The 19,721-nt window shown below is 36.0% G+C and overlaps 2 protein-coding genes, 1 long non-coding RNA gene and 1 other non-coding gene across 5 annotated transcripts; 3 read left to right on the forward strand and 1 right to left on the reverse strand.

Annotated features, from left to right (window-relative positions):
* Positions 1–8,637: 8,637 nt before the first annotated feature.
* On the forward strand, positions 8,638–9,719 carry LOC113361910. Its single transcript, XR_003365409.1, has 2 exons — positions 8,638–8,769; positions 9,142–9,719. It is a non-coding gene; the product is annotated as an uncharacterized LOC113361910 (long non-coding RNA).
* A 316-nt stretch (positions 9,720–10,035) lies between these two features.
* LOC113358073 (pentatricopeptide repeat-containing protein At4g38150-like) lies at positions 10,036–11,446 on the forward strand. The gene has a single exon (XM_026601582.1). The coding sequence runs from the start codon at positions 10,339–10,341 to the stop codon at positions 11,281–11,283; it is 945 nt and encodes a 314-aa protein (XP_026457367.1). The 5' UTR covers positions 10,036–10,338; the 3' UTR covers positions 11,284–11,446.
* On the forward strand, positions 10,143–10,214 carry TRNAQ-UUG. The gene has a single exon. It is a non-coding gene; the product is annotated as a tRNA-Gln (tRNA).
* Positions 11,447–11,525: 79 nt separating the features above from the next.
* LOC113358074 (50S ribosomal protein L3-1, chloroplastic-like) lies at positions 11,526–14,010 on the reverse strand. Of its 2 annotated transcripts, XR_003364177.1 has the most exons (3): positions 13,281–14,010; positions 11,673–12,079; positions 11,526–11,617 (listed from the first exon to the last, which is right to left on the reverse strand). XR_003364177.1 is itself a non-coding variant. In XM_026601584.1 (2 exons), the coding sequence occupies exons 1-2, from the start codon at positions 13,927–13,929 to the stop codon at positions 11,790–11,792; spliced, it is 939 nt and encodes a 312-aa protein (XP_026457369.1). In that variant the 5' UTR covers positions 13,930–14,010; the 3' UTR covers positions 11,526–11,789. The 2 variants fall into 2 exon arrangements, 1 of the variants encoding a protein (XP_026457369.1); XM_026601584.1 differs by having other exon boundaries at positions 11,526–12,079.
* Positions 14,011–19,721: the final 5,711 nt, after the last annotated feature.

Consider the following 19,721-nt stretch of genomic DNA (forward strand, 5'->3'; position numbering starts at 1 on the left):
TCTTATTATCCTTCACTTTTATCTTTTACATTTTCCTGCCTTGCAATCGAAATATGGTTTCCATCTTATATCCTACCATATAGTCATTGATTTTATATCGTAAATATATTAGTACTTTTTACCTTCTCAAGTTGACGTTCTACTTGTTTGTAAAGACTAGACACATGTTGATGGAATATTTATTTACTGAAACCGATATTATCGGTGTATAAGTAAAACTGATATATCGGTCTGTACCATCCTGTACAATCGATAATATCGTTCCATCTTTTTATCGCCTATATTTTAAGTATCGTATAGGTATTTTCTGATACCCGATAAAAACCTGTAATATCGGCCTGTACAACCGATATTGACTACCTTGATTGTATCACTCAAACCATGTAAGATGTTACTCGGCAATTTTCACATGATATAAGATGAACTTGGTCGAGGTGAAAGCTTGCCAATACATATTTCGAGAAATATGTAAGCGAGATAAACTCAGCTCGAAATCTCAAATGTGTATATAAAAACTATATCGTAATACGACTTATGTCTCAATATAGGAGATAAAGTAGAAATAGACTTTACAAGTGATAGATGAGTTTAAGTCTCCACATACCTTTTGTCGATGAAGTTCCACAAGCTCCCCTCAGTAGTTCTTCGTCTTCAAATGATGGACGCTTTGAAGTCTAAGCTCAACTACACAATCTATGTCCTAATCCGAGACATCTATAAATAGGCTAGAAATCAAGACTTATAGTTTTGATCACTAACATTGACAAACATGCTTGATATAGAAACGCATGCGAGTTCGACCGAGCAGTACTCTAACAATCTTCTCCTTTTTCAATTTTAGTGACAAAACTATCAATACACATGGATCAAAAAAAAAAAAAAAAATTGTAGCTTCTCATCCAAATGCTTGATCTCCTTGGCATCTTCAACACGACTCGAAAACTTCGTACTTCCAGGTACTCCATGATTCTAAACGTGTTCAACTCAGCATCATAGTTGTTGAAGATCCGTAGCGATAACAATGAGAAAACAAATGCTCTCAATCATTGTTATACGGTGTCATAGTATTATTACACAACATCAAAGTTCAATTGTATCACAACTTTGACAACAATACTATGGTGATATGTATCACTCCCCCTAAGTCAATACTTCATCTCAACATGAAAACCACTCCCTCTTACATAATGATCTGTAAACCATATGTATTTTTAGTATGAAGCTACACATTAATTCTCCCCTTTTTGTAAATATAAATTGGAAAAGGTATGAAAACTAATGGGATCCTCATGAAATTTTCATAGAGATACTTCATGACCAAAAGAGAATAACATACCAACTTATTTTGATGCAATCATAAAGCCGAAGATAAATGCATTCATCGAGGAGTTTATAAAGATACAAGATAACCCCTATAATATTCCATAACCGCACTCCCCACAAAGATTTGGCAATTAAGCATAAGTTCAATTAAGAACTCTCCCCCATAGTATGTCATTCCGAAAGAACAACAAAGGAGACCTTGCTTTTACAAGAAAAGAAGGATTTCTTTGGATATAACCAAATCACATGAAAACATGAATTTGAATCCAAAACTCTCAATTGAATCAACCACAAAGATGATCAATTCAATTGTACATGCTCGACATAAGAGAACTTACGGAGCAACACAATATGTGCACAAAAATGTGGATCAGAGATCGATCAATACTGCTGAATATACAAGAATTCATTCTATATTTCATCACTATTTGCACAATGGCATATAATAGACATAATCCTTGTAAACAAAAGTGTATCTTTTTTCATCAAAATTTGTCAAAAGTTTATTCTATCTTTTATCAATACTTTCATACCGACAAAATAGAGATAACCTTTGAACAAGTATCGCACAGTCACAGGTAAAATCATAAAGATTAAAATTGCTAAAATCATATTCCAAGAAACTTAGAATTCAAATACATAAATCTAAAAACATGAAGATGAAAACGTTGGACATAGCTATGTTTACTCACAATAATGGCTATTCCAAACCCTAGTTATTCTTCTAAAAACACAAGAATTAAATTCTCATAAGAAGATTTACTAGACATTGAGACCTCTGAAGAATTCTTTATCGTCCCCAAACTCCTTATCGTCAATAGCCATGGGTACATAAGGTTCATGAAGAAATGAGTCAATTCCAACAAACCTTCTAGGCTGATGATGTCGAACCAGGGCCTTCTGAATTTCGAGAGTTCTCATAACAAAAGCCTTTATTTGCTGAATTTCCTTCCTTGTTTCCTTCAACTCTTCAAGAACACCAGAAAACTTCTGAGAATTTGAAGGAACAGCTATTGGCTTCCTCACAATCCTTCTTTTTCTTTTCAAAGTTGGAGGTAATGGAGATTTCTATTTTTCATTCATGATTGATGGATTAACAATCATACTAACATCTTTTCCATTAGAACACATGATACTTGGAGTATCCATACGTGTATGGGTTTGTGAGAGGAAATCACAATTTAAACTCAACATGCAGTCTTAAGATGAAAAGAGTTTCAGAGAAGGAAAAGAAATGTAGGGTTACAGAACCTTTAACCATACAGGTTCACGCACGCACAATCACAACCCTAAAGATAGTAGTATTGTCGAGAATAACCCTCTTTTGTTGATTAAACATGAAAGTCTTCGAATATAAAAGAATTCTAATTTCACAAAACGCACGGCAAATCTAAGAAAAAAAAACTTAAAGCCTGAGGTGTGCACAATCTTGTCTATTTTAATCAGGCACATGAGACAAGATGCACAAAAACAACACAATTAAGTTGTGCTGCGGTGAACAAAAATTTGTCCACCATAACCCTTTTGAAAGAAATTCATAGAACCCTATCAATCAAAATGTTTAAACCATACTCTCTTTTCTAGCGGTCTTGTCTTCTCTTTGGAAACTAACTTCTTTGAAGAGGATAAAATCTTACATACCTCAGAGGTTTTTTGAACAAGTTTAAGCTTGTTTGCTAGGTTATTTGCTCTTCGTTGAAGTTTATTGACATATCTCATCTTGTGTTTGTACTTGAAACACTTTGAAAGTTCATGACCTTTGAGTGAACAATAAGAGCATGTCAATGGATAAGATGATTAAGACGCCTGAGATGTGCAAGCTGCTAGGCACAGAGTGGAACCTGAAAAATCAGACAGAGAGTTTCCAATAGAAAGGTTAATTTTCTCTTCCAGATTGCTTGTGTCTCCTTCTAAAAGAATATCAAAATTGATGTATGTATTTCTACAACTATCAAAATCAATATCTTCACAAAGAAGCACAACACTTGATTTTTCGTCTTCATCGAAATCATAGTGATCAGACATGTCATCAAGAGTTGCAGCAAGACCTTTGTTCCCAGTGTATTTTCTACTATTTGGAAACTCATTTGCAAAATGACCAAAATCTTTAGACTTAAAGCACTGTGGCATATCCTCGTCATCAGCCTCGTCAGCATCCCTGTTTTTAGGAGGAATGCGATTGTGAGGTTTAACTGATGATCTAGGTTTGTCTCTGGAAAACCGTTTACTTCTCTTCAATAAGAGATCTCTAAACTGTCTCGTGATCAAATAGACTGACTTGTCAAGATCTTTATCTAATGAATCAGCCATAGAAAGATCATCCTCAGAGACATAAACACTTTTACTTTTGTCAAGTAATTTAGTGTTCTTTTGAGCTTTGAAAGCAACATCCTTTCCGATTTTGGATGTATGCTCATGATCAAAGACATTTAGCTTTCCAACCAACGTATTTCTGGAGAGAGCATCAAGGTTATTTCCTTCAATGATGACATGCTTCTTAGAATCGTATCTAGATGGCAGCGATCTGAGAATTTTCATCACAATGTCATTTTCAGGAATAGTCTTACCCAATGCAAAGGATGCATTAACAATTTCAGACACTTTGTAATTAAACTCATCAAATGAATCTTCATCTTCCATACAAAGGTTTTCCCAATCGTAATTTAGGTTTTGAAACCTAGCTTCCTTTTCATCTGGTATTCCCTTCAAATACGGTTTGTAAGATATCCCAAGCATCTTTAGACCGAGTGCACGTAGTCACATGGTGCTGAAGATCTGGGGTAATGGCATGTATGATGACATTCAAACCGTCAGAGTTTTGCTCCGCATCAAGTATCTCGGCAGCATCATATGCACCTATGTTCTTTGGAACGGTTGCATTTCCTATCGCCACAACGGGAGCATCATAGCCATTAACTACATAAACCCATGATCGAAAATCACGCGCCTGAAGAAAGACACGCATAGCAATTTTCCACCACGAGTAATTTGATCCATCCAAAGAATGGTGGTACGTTTATAGAGATATCACATATGTCCATATCAGATCGCTACAAACACAGACTTATGAGGTCTTTAATGTGTTTGGCTGCTCTGATACCAATTGAAAATGCAGGGGTCTAACAACCACACCCAACAATTCGTTTGGCAATCTGAGAGGACTTACTCCAGTATACTTTCCAGAGAATCAACTAGACAGTCAGACTCAATCTAGAGTAAAGTATATCAAAGAATTTAATATCTCTAACTCTTAAATCGATCCGCAATCAGCAAATAGAAATCTGCGAGACCGATTGAATATAAGAGGAGTAACTTGAACGGTACCAAAGACCAATGCTGAAGTGTTAATCAATTTAAATCAACAATCCAAGGTCGTATATTCTAATAGATTGAACTTAACGCACAACCTGTGATATTTCAATTATATAACTAAATATAATGCGGAAAAAAAATAACAAAGACACCAGAATTTTGTTAACGACGAAACCGCAAATGCAGAAAAACCCCGAGACCTAGTCCAGATTGAACACCACACTATATTAAGCTGCTACAGACTCTAGCATACTACCAATTAACTTCGGATTGGACTGTAGTTGATCCCTAATCAATCTCACATTGATTCAAGGTACAGTTGTGTTCCTTACGTATCTCATACCAGCAGGATACTACGCACTTGATTCCTTTAGTTGATCTCACCCACAACCAAGATTGCTACGACCCAAATTCGAAGACTTGATAAACAAATCCGTCTCACATAGAAAAGTATATAGATTGAATAAATCTGTCTCCCACCGAAATACCCAAGAGTTTTTGTTCCGTCTTTTGATAAATCAAGGTGAACATGAACCAATTGATAAACCAGACTTATATTCCCGAAGAACAGCCGAGTATTATCAATCACCCCACAATAATCTTAATCGAATAGAGAAGAAAGATATTGTGGAATCACAAACGATGAGACAAAGATGTTTTTGATTACTTTTATCTTCCATAACAGAGAAATTAATCTCGAGTCAATTATTTCAATTGAACTCAATACGATAGAATTGGGTAAGATCAGAACACGCAACTACAAAGAAAATAGTTGGGTCTGGCTTCACAATCCCAATGAAGTCTTTGAAATCATTAACCTACAGGGTCTCGATAGAAACCTAAGGTTAAAGGAGAATCGACTCTAGTTTATGTAACTAGTAACACACAGGAAGTGTGGGGATTAGGTTTGCCAGTTGCTAGAGTTCTCCTTTATATAGTTTTTAAATCAGAGTTTGCAATCCAAGTTATCTTGAAAAAAAATCATTCAATATTCACGGTTAGATGAAAAACCTGATTCAACCAAGCTAATATCTTTCAACCATTAGATCGAACTTAGCTTGTTACATACAAATGAAATGTGCCCTCATTTAGGTTTATGTAACCGTACCCAAACGTGTACACCATGTTGGTTCACAAATAGTTAACCGAGGTTAGCCATATGATTACTCTCATATCAACCTTATTCATCTTAACCATAACTAGTTCAAATGACTCAAATGAAACTCGTTAAAGAGTTGTTCAATTGCTATATTCTCATATAATTATACAAGAACACAATTGAAGAAAAATCGGTTTGATTCACTCGAATCAATCATGAACATTATATCCACGGTTTGCAAAGATTGCATTACTTATTATATAAATGTTTATGTTCATGTTCATAACCGATTTTAGAACTTTAACCTTCAAGTATGAAAACGGGTACGCATACTTGAAATACCCGGACTAAGATTGGGTTTCGCCAGTACGCAAACGGGTACGCGAACTTTCAATCCCATCAGAAATTCTCGGATAGGAACCTGTACGCCAGTATACAAACGGGTACGCATACTTAGGTTCCCGGATTTCTCAAACCAACAGGCAGGCAAACGGGTGTGCATACTATGGTTCCCGGACATGGATTACATATGTGCAAGAGTGCACAACATGATATGTCTAATAATTATTAAGTGTTCTAAACTCTTATTTCAATCATTGAAACTTTCTTAGAGGATGACAATAGTCGTTTTCACATACTATTAGCATCAAAGTGATTTTCAAGTTATTGAAATAATTATAACGAAACATTCCAAGGCAACACTAAATGATTGTATCCAAGGTAGTTAATATCGCGTATCGGTCTCGTACCGGCCGGGTCCGACATACCTATACAAATAATAATATCGTTTTTTATCGGTGGTACATCATTAGAACTAAAATTTCAAATATTTATAAAACCATACTAAAAAGTAATAAGAATCATGCATATATCTCAAATTTCCAAAATACAAGGTGGTTTATTAGTCAACATTGTGATTGTTGTCCCATTATTATCCTTCACTTTTATCTTTTACATTTTCCTGCCTTGCGATCGAAATATGGTTTCCATCTTATATCCTACCATATTGTCATTGGTTTTATATCATAAATATATTAGTACTTTTTATCTTCTCCAATTGACGTTCTACTTGTTTGTAAAGACTAGACACATGTTGATAGAAAATTTATTTACTGAAACCGATATTATCGGTGTATAAGTAAAACTGATATATCGGTCTGTACCAGCATGTATAACTGATAATATCGTTCCATCTTTATATCGCCGATATTTTAAATATCGTATAGGTATTTTCTGATACCCGATAAAAACCTGTAATATCGGCCTGTACAACCGATATTGACTACCTTGATTGTATGACAGCAACCATGTAAGATCTTACTCGGCAATTTTCACATGATATAAGATGAACTTGGTCGAAGTGAAAGCTTGCCAACATATATTTATAGAAATATGTAAGCGAGATAAACTCAGCTCGAAATCTCAAATGTGTATATAAAAAACTATATCGTAATACGACTTATGTCTCAATATAGGAGATAGAGTAGAAATAGACACCAGAATACCTTTCCATATCCAAGAATCTCCACCTTTGGGTTTGACATCTATGTTTAAGATATTTCTTCCAAGAAGATATTTAGCATCCATGAGCTGGTACCAAAGGGACCCTTTATCTTTTTCCAACCTCCAACCAATTTTAGTTATCATAGAGTTGTTGAAATGTTCTATATTTATGAAACCCAACCCTCCTAGCTCTATGGATTTACAAACAGCAGTCCCAAGTCTTTGGGGTTTTCTAAGCTTTTCCCCTAAAAGAATCTTTTTGAAGCTTGTTTAGATCCTGACAAGTTTGCTTAGGGAGCTTGAAACAATTAATCTGGTAAATACTAGTCGTGGAAGTGACAAATTTGATAAGAACATGCCTACCAGCAGATTTAGAGGACCAATTTTCCAACTGGAAAGCCTAAGTTTGAGCTTCTCAATACCAGGCCTAAAAGAGGTAATCTTGCTTCTGTGGGTGAAAATGGTAGATCCAAAATATTTTTCATTCAGCTGAAGAATCTGAACTCCCATGTTGGTGTTGATATTGGAACTAATAGTAGGGTCAGTGTTGTTGCTGAAGAATACTCCAGATTTATTGAAATTTATTAACTGACCAGAGGAGTTACTGAAAATCTGGAGAATATCCATTAAGTTCTGACTTTCCATCTTGTTAGCTTTGCAGAAGATCATATAATCATCAACAAACAGAAGATGATTGATAGAAGGAGCATTCATGCATATTTTGATACCACTAATGAGGCCCATATCTTCAGCTTGGATGACATGAAGAAGAGGAAAAGGTGGATAAGGGGTCACCCTGTTTTAGACCTCTTGATGGCTTGAAGAAACTGTCGGGAGAGCCATTGATGAGGACAACAAAAGTAGTAGTGGAAATACATTGGTAAATGTTTCCACATCATTTTATCATTATTCATGATAGTGATGAGGAAGCTCCAATCCATCCCGTCAAAAGCCTTAGTCATATCAATTTTAATGTCCATATTACCGTTTCCTCATTTTTTTCAACGAGGTGTATGGTTTTAGTATCACAAAATAAAAAGGCACCACACCGACCAGATCATGTTGAGGTCGGGCAATCAAATGGATTGACCAGGACCACTAAGCCGCTTCAATTTCTGATCACATTCCCCGCCGCACCTACCACAAGCTCATTTCCTCCAGATACAAGGCCCGCACAGAAGATTTCAGTCCACATGTGATACCAGCCCCAGTATTCACATATCTTATCTCTCTCACCGTGCCCATTTTCTCAATCTCACTTAATTTATCTATTTATTGTTTCACCTTCCTCCTCATATTCCACCGTCCACAACTAGGGCATGCCATTTAATTCACTACCCAACCGGGGGCAATACACTCATAAGCAAGGATTGCTTACTTTTTTGTTATAAATAGACCTTTCGTACTTGATCATTAGACAACAACCTTCTCTTCTTTTTCGGTGTTGGTGATTGACATCCACAATGACTGCATCTAATATGTCTTCGAGTTCTTTCTTATTCTTTTTTTCTTGGTTATTGTTTCCTTCTCGCGTAAGTGCCTTTCTCCATATTCTGACTCTGTTTTTTTAGCCAGAGTTTCAGAGATCAACTTTCAACAGTACTTATATTTCAATTCTAACCAGTCGGAACGAGTTTATTAGCTAACTAGCTTATTGACGTTCGCATTTAACAAATTTTTACCCTAACTGTTGTATTTTTCTTTTGAACGATATAATGAACAATATATAGATGTCGTATTAAGTAAGCGATGGTCAATCAAATAACTAACTGTAGCAGTGGGAGTTTCTAGTGTCGTGTAACAAAAGTACAGTAGAAATGTCATTTTACTTAAGACAAGGGTTGTTTTAATCATATTACTGCTGTGGAATTGATACGTTAATGTTTCTGTATTATATACTGCAGAGATGGCTGCACCAGCGTATGTACCACAGTGTAAAAGAGGGGAGTCACGAAGGTCATTAGGGGAATGTGTTACTGGTGCTGGGCCTGTTGGCTGTAAAGATAGATGTACCAAATCATGCGAGGATAGTGGGCTTCAACGGTCAGCCTCTTATTGTTCACAAGGGGCCGGATGCTGGTGTTGCTGTTCTTCTAAACCTCCATCCCCGCCACCTTCGCCCTCTCCACCACCTCCTTCCCCTCCACCTTCCCCATGCTCACCAATCCAAAGTTGTCCAGCAGAGATGGAAATATCAACAGCACCGGATCAGGAACCATGCAAGTACATTCTATCACCATCAACTGGCATTAGTTTATATTCCTTGGCTACAGCGTGATTTAGTGTTGTTTGAATCCGTGTTAACAAATGTAATGATTACCTCGGCTAGTATGTATACTTGTTGTTCGCGTGTATTTCAGTATTTGCACCTGCTTGGTTAAAACACAATAAAAAAACAAAAAATGTTGATGACAATTGTAGGTGCTGCGGATCATAAAAGCAGCACCTGAAATTCAGAATGACAACAAACATATTACTACTATTTTTTTCTTACTTATCCTGATGCATCTGCATATCAAAAATAGAATTACTGTGTAACTTTTCAATTTTTCGGGTAAACCTTGAAGAAGGATGTAAAATTAATGTGGAAATGTTACCCGAGTTAGGTATGTCCGTGGGTAAGAGGGATATATGGTTCACCCCTATGGAACGTGTCTTGACTTGTGATCATATGAAAATTCCAACTTTACTGACAATTTGGTAAAGTTGATAAGCCGCAATATAGAACACTCTGAATAGAGATATGGCTGGCAGTTTGGAACCGATCTAACTAATTTTATTAAGAATACTTCAAATTAAAAATAAATGATAACACAGTCGCTGAAATTCCAGCAATCATACCTGGCTTGGAAGCACCGATTAAAAACTGTACTTTTACTGATGAAAAACAAAAAACATCACAATTGGTTCTATGGTGTAGTGGTTAGCACTCAGGACTTTGAATCCTGCGACCTGGGTTCGACTCCCGGTAGGACCTTTTATTTTCTTCTAGTTTTGTTTTGCCTCCTACAGTTTTTATAGCCTAGCCAAAGTGAGGGTTCTACACTCTTCTTCTTCTTCTTCTTCCTCTTCCTAGTTTCCATTTGTTGTTACAATCAGCAATGGCGGCAGCTGCTTTTCTTCTTTCTCGTTCCTCTCTACATACCAAAATTCCCCTCTCCTTCCTCCTTAAACCCATCTCATCCAATTGCTTCTCTACAATTGTATCGCTGAAAGCTCCATTACTACCAATACCCGCTGCTGCTGCATCTACTACTCGTCTAATTTCTTACACAAACCTCCACTCAAACCCTCTCCAAACAAGATTCTATAGTTCCAAATCCAACACTAACAGTCCGGTATCATTCCCTTCCTCATCCGACTCAGAATCCGATGACGACCATGAAGAAGTTTCAGAAAAAAAGAAGAACAAGACATTGACAAGCAAGCTTCCACCACCTTATGATCCATTCAGCAAGAAACCAGTAATTGAAGAACCCAAAGACCCCAAAAACCTTCAAGAGATATTCCACAAGATGAGGACAACAGATGGTTTAATGAATAGCGCAGTCAAGATGTTTGATGCTTTGTCTAAAGACGGTCTCACACATGAAGCTATGGAGTTGTTTGGTATTATCAAAGACAAAGGCAATATGCCTGAAGTTGTAGCTCATACTGCTGTCATTGAGGCTTATGCTAATGCTGGTCATTCTAAGGAGGCACTTAAGGTTTACATGCGGATGCTTGCTGCTGGTATCAAACCCAATGCGTACACTTATACTGTTCTTATCAAGGGACTTGCCAAGGATGGTAAACTAGGAGATGCAAAGAAGTACATTCTGGAGATGATGAACAGAGGAATTTGGCCCAATGTGGGGACATATACGACCGTGTTTGAAGCTTTTGCTAAGGAGGACAAGATGGAGGAGTGTAAGGAATTGCTAGAGCAGATGAAGGCTAAGGGGTTTGTTGTTACCGCAGCAGACGAGGATAAAGTCGGGGAACATCTCACCACCAAAAGGGGACAGGTATATAGAAGCATCATGGATCTTCTCTTCGCCAAATAAATGGGTATAGATACGGAGAAGAACGATCAGGCAGCCTCTCCATGAACAGAAGTTTTAATGTTGCTAGGCAGTAGCTAATAGTACAAGTTCTCTTTTTTCTTTTGCGAACAAGTAATGTTTAATGATAAAATGACCAGCAAATCTTAACATGTAGTTTGGACTAGTATCTTTCAGAATGTCTTTGATTTCATGACGAGAGGTGTTTATTACCTAGACATAAAACCAGACCAAAGAACAACACATTCAAACTGAAATTATCTGCATTACTGGTGGGAAAATGTACAAAAAGAACAACAAAGTGCACTTAGGTTAGGCCTCAACTCCTCCAGCTTTATAATGTGTTACAAAAAAAAGCTCTCAGTTAACAGGAACTTAAACATGACCTTCTACTAAACATCATACAGAACGACATGAGGATGAACTGAGCACAATTATCTTCTTATAAACATACAAAATGAATGCTGAAGAACAAAAAGAATTACAGGGAGACAACTATGCGGCTTGATCTAATTCTTGGGAATGTTGACACCAACAATCTTTGCAGGTGCTATGCGCAAAAGATTTCCTGGTTTACCAGGTAGTGCCCCTTTAATCATAATGATCCTGAGGTCATTGTCAATCTTGATAATGGGGAGCTTTCGAATCTTGGTTTTAGTCCCTCCCATTCTCCCAGGCATCTTCTTTCCTTTGTACACATGTCCTGGTGTTGTTCCAGCACCAATTGATCCCAATTGTCTGTGACTCTTGGAACCGTGAGTCATTTGTCCTCTCTTGAAATTCCACCTCTTGATACCACCTACGAATTTAGAAAGAAAAAAAAAACAGTAAAAATGAGAAAGCATGCACAAGGAAAACAATCAACCCAGTAATACAACTCCTGTCCAATCCACATTTTTAGAACAGATTTCTGCTAAACAAGAGCGAACCAAATAATCTAACCATAACATTTACGTTATGATGTTCATCATCCAAAACGTTATACATGTACCTAAAAGTGCTATCACAGATTCTGAAACTGTGACACATTTAACACTACCAACTCTGCACCTCAAAGAAAAACAACTCTAATCAAGCATACAGCAAGAACTGTTATTATTATCAAATGTGACATTGCATTTATGTGCACACCCTAAGCACACATTCAAGTTAAACAAGGGAGTATTTATAACCACAACAACTACTTTCTTATATGTATCATTATAATTGCAACATAGGTGTAGCACAAGTGTTGTCCTAGAGCTAGTGATGAAATAGTGGATCCACGCTTAACACTGCAACTTGTGCTCACAGCATATTGAAGGGCACATCAATTTCAAGTTGAATTTCTAAACTAGCAAAAAGAGAGAAAGCAAGTTAATATTATTCTCAAGTCTGATATGACATGCCACTAAAATTCCCAACCTAATTCTTACTTGAAGGAGTTCAAGTTTACTTAAAACCCTCTCGAGTCAAGTCTAATGGGTTAACTGGGATGGGACTGTACCTCTGAGAATGGGTAGGTTGACTAGAATCGGAACTGTACATCTGAGAATGTAAACGTCTACATACTGTTTTGAATACATTTAACCCTGAACCCTTAACATACTTTGTATTTATCAAAACCCTCGGTATTCTTCTACTTAGTTAATTGGAGTCAAAATTGTATTATCGAGAATGCCACCACCTATACTCTTATTAATCTGCTCCAAGACATTCAGAATAATAAGACAACAGAAACAATAAACTACAGAATGTGATTACGCCTCTAATTTCTATCCACACTCTATCTCAGTTAACCAAAAAACATCAATGGGTTGGTCAGAGTCCTTGGCAATTGAAAAACCCATATATATACATTAGCTTCCCCTAACTAAAACACCATCCCCGTAACCCTCAATGTACAGCTACAACTACAATTAGTGGAATGTCCTCAAATTCATCAATAGTAGAAAGGAAACAAACCAATTTTAAATCCTCAAAATGAAATGAAAGAAATAAAAATTGGCAAAAGATAATACCTTGGAAACCCTTTCCAATAGTAGTTCCAGAGACATCAACAAGATCACCTTCCTTGAAAATTTCTTCAACAACCAATTTCTGATTAGGTTCAAACCCTTCAATATCAGTAAGCCTAAACTCCTGTAAATGTCTCAATGGAATTGCACCAATCTTATTCAAATGACCCATTTCAGGTTTCTTTAATTTCTTATCCCTAACCCTTCTATACCCAATCTGAACAGCATCATACCCATCAGTTGCTTCTGTCTTAATCTGAGTAACTATATTTCCTTCTCTAAAACCAACAACCGTAACTGGAACAACTTTACCACCAACTGGTTCGAAATAAGTCATCATTCCTAATTTAGTTCCCATAACTCCTATCCCCGCATCTACACTCATCATCTTCACACTCATTCTCTTGTTCTTACTAGGTTTAGCTGGTGATGAAGAAGATGAAGTGGAGGAGGAGAAGAGGGAGTGGCGGAGTGATGAGTAATGTAGTGGTGATGATTTTAGTAAAGAACAACTGATTCTACGAGATGAAGATGAGGAACGAGTAGGGTTTACAAATGAACATGATGTAGTGGTGGTGAGTTTAGAAGAGGAAGAAGATTTCTTTGTTGATGAGAGACGGAAGCTCGGGGAAATGGAAGAGACCGCGGCCATGAATCTGGTGGTGGTGGTGATTGCTGTGGAGAGAATGAGAAACTAGAGAAGAAAGAGAGGGAGAAAGAAGGATTATCTTCTTTTATCTCTCTCTATATCTACTTATCTTTGAATTGAGAACCAGAGAAGGGCCAACTGTTTCACCGAGAAGAAAAAAAGGCACTCAAACAAGCCCGTCTTATATTTGGTGCCTCGCTGGGAAGAAGGATTAAGCCCGCCTATTATCTTTTTCTTTTCATTTTTTTCATTTTTTCATCTTTTTTTAAGTGGGATTGCGAGGTTATATTAAAGGAAAGAAAAACTACAAAAAATAATTATAAGCCTTTCATTAGATTGCGAGGTTATATATTATAAGAAAAAAAAACTACAAAAAATAATTATAAGTCAGGAATAAATTTAAACACAACCTACATGATGTGAAGAAACAATTTCTCACTTATAGAGCACTTGACTAATAGTAGTATTTCTAATCTATTTCTTCACCGAAAAGTCTGCCTTATAGGCGTAGTAAGTTTATCAACATTGTTAACTCTACCACCAAAGGGCCTACTATTCATCTCCTTCCACAAGTTGCAGATAGCAACATAATTCACTTTCCACCAAGTTTCTTTGCACATACCCCTTAAATTGCTAAACCTCCAAGTTTTAAATCGTTCTTAAATTGTAGTAGGAGTCACCTGAGAAATTTTGAAGGTCTTAATAAAATATGACCACAATTCAAAAGTATAATAGCAACTAACTAGAACATGATCAACAATTTCCTCTTTCTTCTTACAAAACAAGCAAATATCACTTCGTACATTGATCCTTCTGTGTCTAAGCATGCTCATAGTGGACAAAGATTTATGTAAATTGGCCACATCATAAAGTCCGCCTTTAGAGGTATATTCTTCTTCCAAAAAAAACTTCTCAAAATCATAGGGTAGTATCATCCTAGAATCTCATAGCATATTTTGTCAGTAAAGCCTCCAATGATATACCCAGAATCTTCATTATCATTTAAACTATGGACTGAACCCAATTTATCAATAACATATCCCATTCTAGTTGTTCACCAACTAACATATTTTTTATTGTTGCAAATATCTCTCTGATCAGCATTCATATCAGACATAGAAGTTTATTTATTGTTGCAAACCTTATTAATAACATGATGTTTGTTCTTTAATGGCCCTAAGAAGTCACCTTATCCAAAATATAAATGTTTTGCCATATCAAAATTTGAATATTATATGATGCTAGTTAGATCATTTGCTCGGTTGAACCCACCAAATATTGGTATGTCAAGCTAATTCCAAAACTCGGAGTCGCTTGATTTGATTACTAAAATCAACTTTTTTAGGTTATACTAGGAACATAGAAATATTGAGACTTTTTCTTGTTACTCACGAAGAACCTGAAAAAGTATCGGTAACAACGAAGATATTATCCTTCAGTTCGAGGATAATAACTACATACTTGACTTGTTTTATTTCTATCATTTTTTTCTTTTAAGTTTCGTTGAAAACATAGTGTGCGGAGTAAAGTTTTTTTATGATAAATTTAATATTGGTGACTTGGTCATACACTATGATCAAAGTATCAAGGAATGATATACTAGTTGTATAAACAACTTGAGTATATAAAGGTACAAATTATAATTTATCTATGAACTTCGTATTATCGACCTTGCATTAATTAGTAATTCGTTATTAGTTACTGTGTTGAACTTCCATATAAATCCATACCTTGGAATTTTGTTTGTTTACATAGGTTAAGGAAATAGACTTGCGAAACTTGTTCTGCAGTCAAAAGGTGATTCACGGATTTATTCTAGATCTGACCCCAAACAAGGATATACTCTAGAACCGATTTTAAAGACATAATCTAGGACTGATCCCTAACAATGTATCTAATCCAGGATCGATCCCTAACAAGGATCTATTCGGGACTATCTAACTGGATTTGGCACTTTCGATGTGTCTGTTATCTCAAGGTTTCTGAAGACATCGAAGTGATCATGGGTTAGATTGCAGTTGTTCATAAATGTTGACATAGTAATACGTGTTAAATTTTAATATCTTAATGTTCAAGTATTTTGCTTTCACACTCAAGGTAAGATCTTGAAACCGATTTTTCTATAGCTTTTAGATGTCGCAAATATATTCTTACCATTTCCTAAAGGTTTGCGTATCTCTAGTTACTATTTATCAAAGTAAATGGAAGTGTGCTAGCTAATATTAGTTTGTCAACTATGAGTATCATCGGTTTATTAGTTTGAATACAATTGGTATTTATCACATTCGGAAATAAATATTTATTACATATCTTAAGGATTTACGGATTTGGTAATACTTTGTCTTTAAATCAAGCCTTGGTCATAACACTATAAATAGTTGAGCTTGTATTCTTATAAAATTATCCCTTGATATAAGAGTATATCTTAAGATGACAACTATAATCTCCTAACTAGTGTGAATCGAGATAATCACCTGTAAAATAACCATAATTGACCAGACTTGCTGATCAACTATTCAGATTATCAAATCATAACTCTATGTAGGTAAGTATACGAAGTCTCTACTCCCAGGACAGGAAATGTGCATCTTTAGTTTTCACAATCTATTGATTTTTTTTTTAATTTTCACGTGTGAAAATCATTATTCTTTATATTTTCACTTGTGAAAATCAAAATTATAATGCTCGATTAAAATTATAATTTTCACAATTTAGTAATTACTTTCAAGACAATCCTTAAAATAGTATAGAAAATATGCAAAAAAAAAAAAAACGTACTGTAGTAATAATAGAGAGAGAAAATAATCACAATAATGGCAAGAAATAAAGGTGACTGATAAATGCCTACAGAAAACGCCAATGCTAAGTGTTGACCAATTATCAATGAAATTATTTTTATTATTATTTCTTTTGTAAAAATAAGTAATTTATAAAGGTTAATTTAGTCCTGCATAAAATGTAAAAATATAAATTCAATCTAAAACTGTTATCCTAACTGTAGACCTCATATTTTGGCCTACACATACGTACCATCTTGATAATGATTTTGTGGAAGAGAGAGGAATCAAACTTGGCTTCAAATATTTCCACATGTTTAAATATCAGGAGGAATAATTATGTCAAAGTATTAAATTTCATTTTCAAATTAACAATTTTGCAAAATCTAGGAGGACAACTGTCATCCCCGGTCCTCGCCTAGCTTCGTCACCGGGTGAAAAAAGTAGCTGACACAATAATAATCACAATCAATTAGGTGTACCGGCCGTTACTTCTTCTCCCGGTCAGCCAACCTTGTTTTACACTTCTTCTTTTGTTACTCTTTATTTTAATTCTTTTTTATTATACAATCTATTATATCAACACACCATAAACGGGTAGCTTTTATTGTCCAATTGTCAAACTTACTGGCTTGCCTTCATAAGACTGGGTTTTATGGCTCTTTCCAAGCCATTCTCAATTTCCTTTCCACGTTAGATTGGGAAAAGTCTAGGTGTAGTGATTCCCGACTTTGATGATGACGTACAATGGTTGTCCGCTTTCTATTTTATTAGGTCCACCTATTTTAATTTATACGAATTTTATAAGACCCCATTAAATTATCCATTTTTAAAACCAAAAATAGATAATCATTACCCGATTTCAACTAAATTACACGATTTTTATGCAAAGACCCCATTTGACCCCACTAAGTTACATAGATTCACCTCAAAAATGGACTATCAGGATTATCTGTTTTTCACTTTTCAAAACGGGACAACTATTGTCCGTCCGCAAGCTCTTCCAGATGAGATTCCCATAGAATAAGAAACGTGAGCGGGAACACCCCCTTTAGGCATGGTTTTCTAAGATGGGAAGCCCCTGGTAATCTCCGCCCCAGTCTAAGACTTGATCTTCCCACGTATGGACTACATCTTTTGTATTTATCAAAACAAATTATGAAAAGTAAAATCATAGTTGGGATGATAGGCAACAGCTTCCACTCATTCATGAACTTTGAATGGACTATATTTTGGGTGATATGCACACAAGATCCAATTTTCATCATCCGATCCAGGACCGAGAGACTTAACTTCATGGGTGGGAGTAACTTTATCATCTTTATCCATAAAATCCAGATCACTATCATCACCTTGTCCTTGTTGACCCTCTGTTGCACCTCCAACACCAGAACTATTGCGATTACTATTACGAACTTCATAATTCTGAACTCGGATTTCAAATGGGTTACTAGATATTGATTAATCGGCTCAGATTTGGCTGATTAAAAAATTGAGCAAGCTTTTCAACGGGATATTCTATTATCAGTGGATGTTCAACACCTTGTGGTCCACCTTGTCGTTGACATTCCTCAACCTTCACATCAACATTATGTTGCATATCATCCAAGTACCATACAAAGCTTTGTTGAAAACCAGGAGACTCACATCCTTGTGGAAACGTAATTCCATATGGCAAACATTTAATAGCATATTCGAAATGAAACCAGTGAATCTGGGGCTCAATATCAACTTCAAGCAACACCTTTTTTCTTTTCTGAAAAGTCTTCCTCTCCTCCTTAGATATATTGTTTCCCCCAGACATGATGATGCTGATTTCAGAAATTTTGGTTGTTCGGTTCGGATCATCAACAAGTTAGAAGTTGGAGATGAAGGAACGGGAATGAAGAAAATGAACCAGTTGAAGGAAAAATTAGGGGTTCTTATAAGAGTTATAGATATCTTGATTGGTCTCTCTTCACCATTTAATCATTGTGGTTTTCGAAGAGATACCTACATTTTCAAACTCTATAACTCCCCCTCGTATGTCGCTTCATCTTTCATGCATATAGACTTTCATTGCTTATACCCTAAAGCAGAGAATCCATCCAAGACATTCTGACCATAAACTTCCTTCTCTTTTTGACAGATGGCGGCACACCCCTCTACTGAGTTGACAACTGCCAAGTGGTTCAGTCTGGCGGTCATAGTTGACTGGATATGCATCCATACACATCGCACGTACACTAATCAGACAATCTTCGATCTGAATGGACAATCCGATTGGCATGCTGAGTCAGATATGCTGACTGACATGAGATAGACCGACCCTAGCGGTTCGAAGGATTGGTTTGTCAATGCTAAGTATCATACGCTTGTCAACCTGATTCGTTGAATAGAATATGGTTTGAATTAACCTTTACTACCTTCTTGGTTATTTTTATGTATATTAGCCTTGACTATTCTGCGCATGTCTCTCTCCCACCCTTGGCTATAAATATTTATGACCTGACTAGTCACCCACAACTTGCCAAATTTAGGGAATTTCAAAGCCTCGACTGGAAAATCAAGCATAAACTTGTTCTCCTGATTATAGGCCAATTCACTAAGTTTTGCATAAAAAATATCTTAAGGACACATAGAGTAAGGTTGCAACAATTTAAACACTAATATCTAGATTGTAAGAATCACGGGCCATCTAAACTTAATATTTTACTCACCTTTACAAAAATGCTGGTTTTGTTCATAGTCGGGTCCTTCTCACAAGCCATGCTAGTAGTCATCCACACCAATTACATCACCAGTGAACACTCTGCGCTTCACTGGAATATTCAAAAGGCACATGGGACTTGTACTTCGGTTATGGTTGGCATTGGCCTATTGGCTTCAACTCTATTCCCTTGTTTGGTCATAAACAAAAGTACTATAACAAACATGAGGAATCCAACATTACAATTCAAATTAAAGTTACCACTACTCTCACCTACACCATCCAAATATTCATCACCATTACCAATTATACTCAATATAACCAACTTT

Source organism: Papaver somniferum, chromosome 3 (assembly GCF_003573695.1).
Source record: "Papaver somniferum cultivar HN1 chromosome 3, ASM357369v1, whole genome shotgun sequence".
Taxonomy (NCBI): domain Eukaryota; kingdom Viridiplantae; phylum Streptophyta; class Magnoliopsida; order Ranunculales; family Papaveraceae; genus Papaver; species Papaver somniferum.

Bases quoted from the DNA above. Each gene is read 5' to 3' on its own strand.
- LOC113358073 (XM_026601582.1), top strand. From the start codon at position 10,339: ATGGCGGCAGCTGCTTTTCTTCTTTCTCGTTCCTCTCTACATACCAAA.
- LOC113358074 (XM_026601584.1), bottom strand. From the start codon at position 13,929: ATGGCCGCGGTCTCTTCCATTTCCCCGAGCTTCCGTCTCTCATCAACA. The intron at 12,080-13,280 runs GTATTATCTTTT...CTAAATTCGTAG, and splicing joins TATTGGAAAGGGTTTCCAAG to GTGGTATCAAGAGGTGGAAT.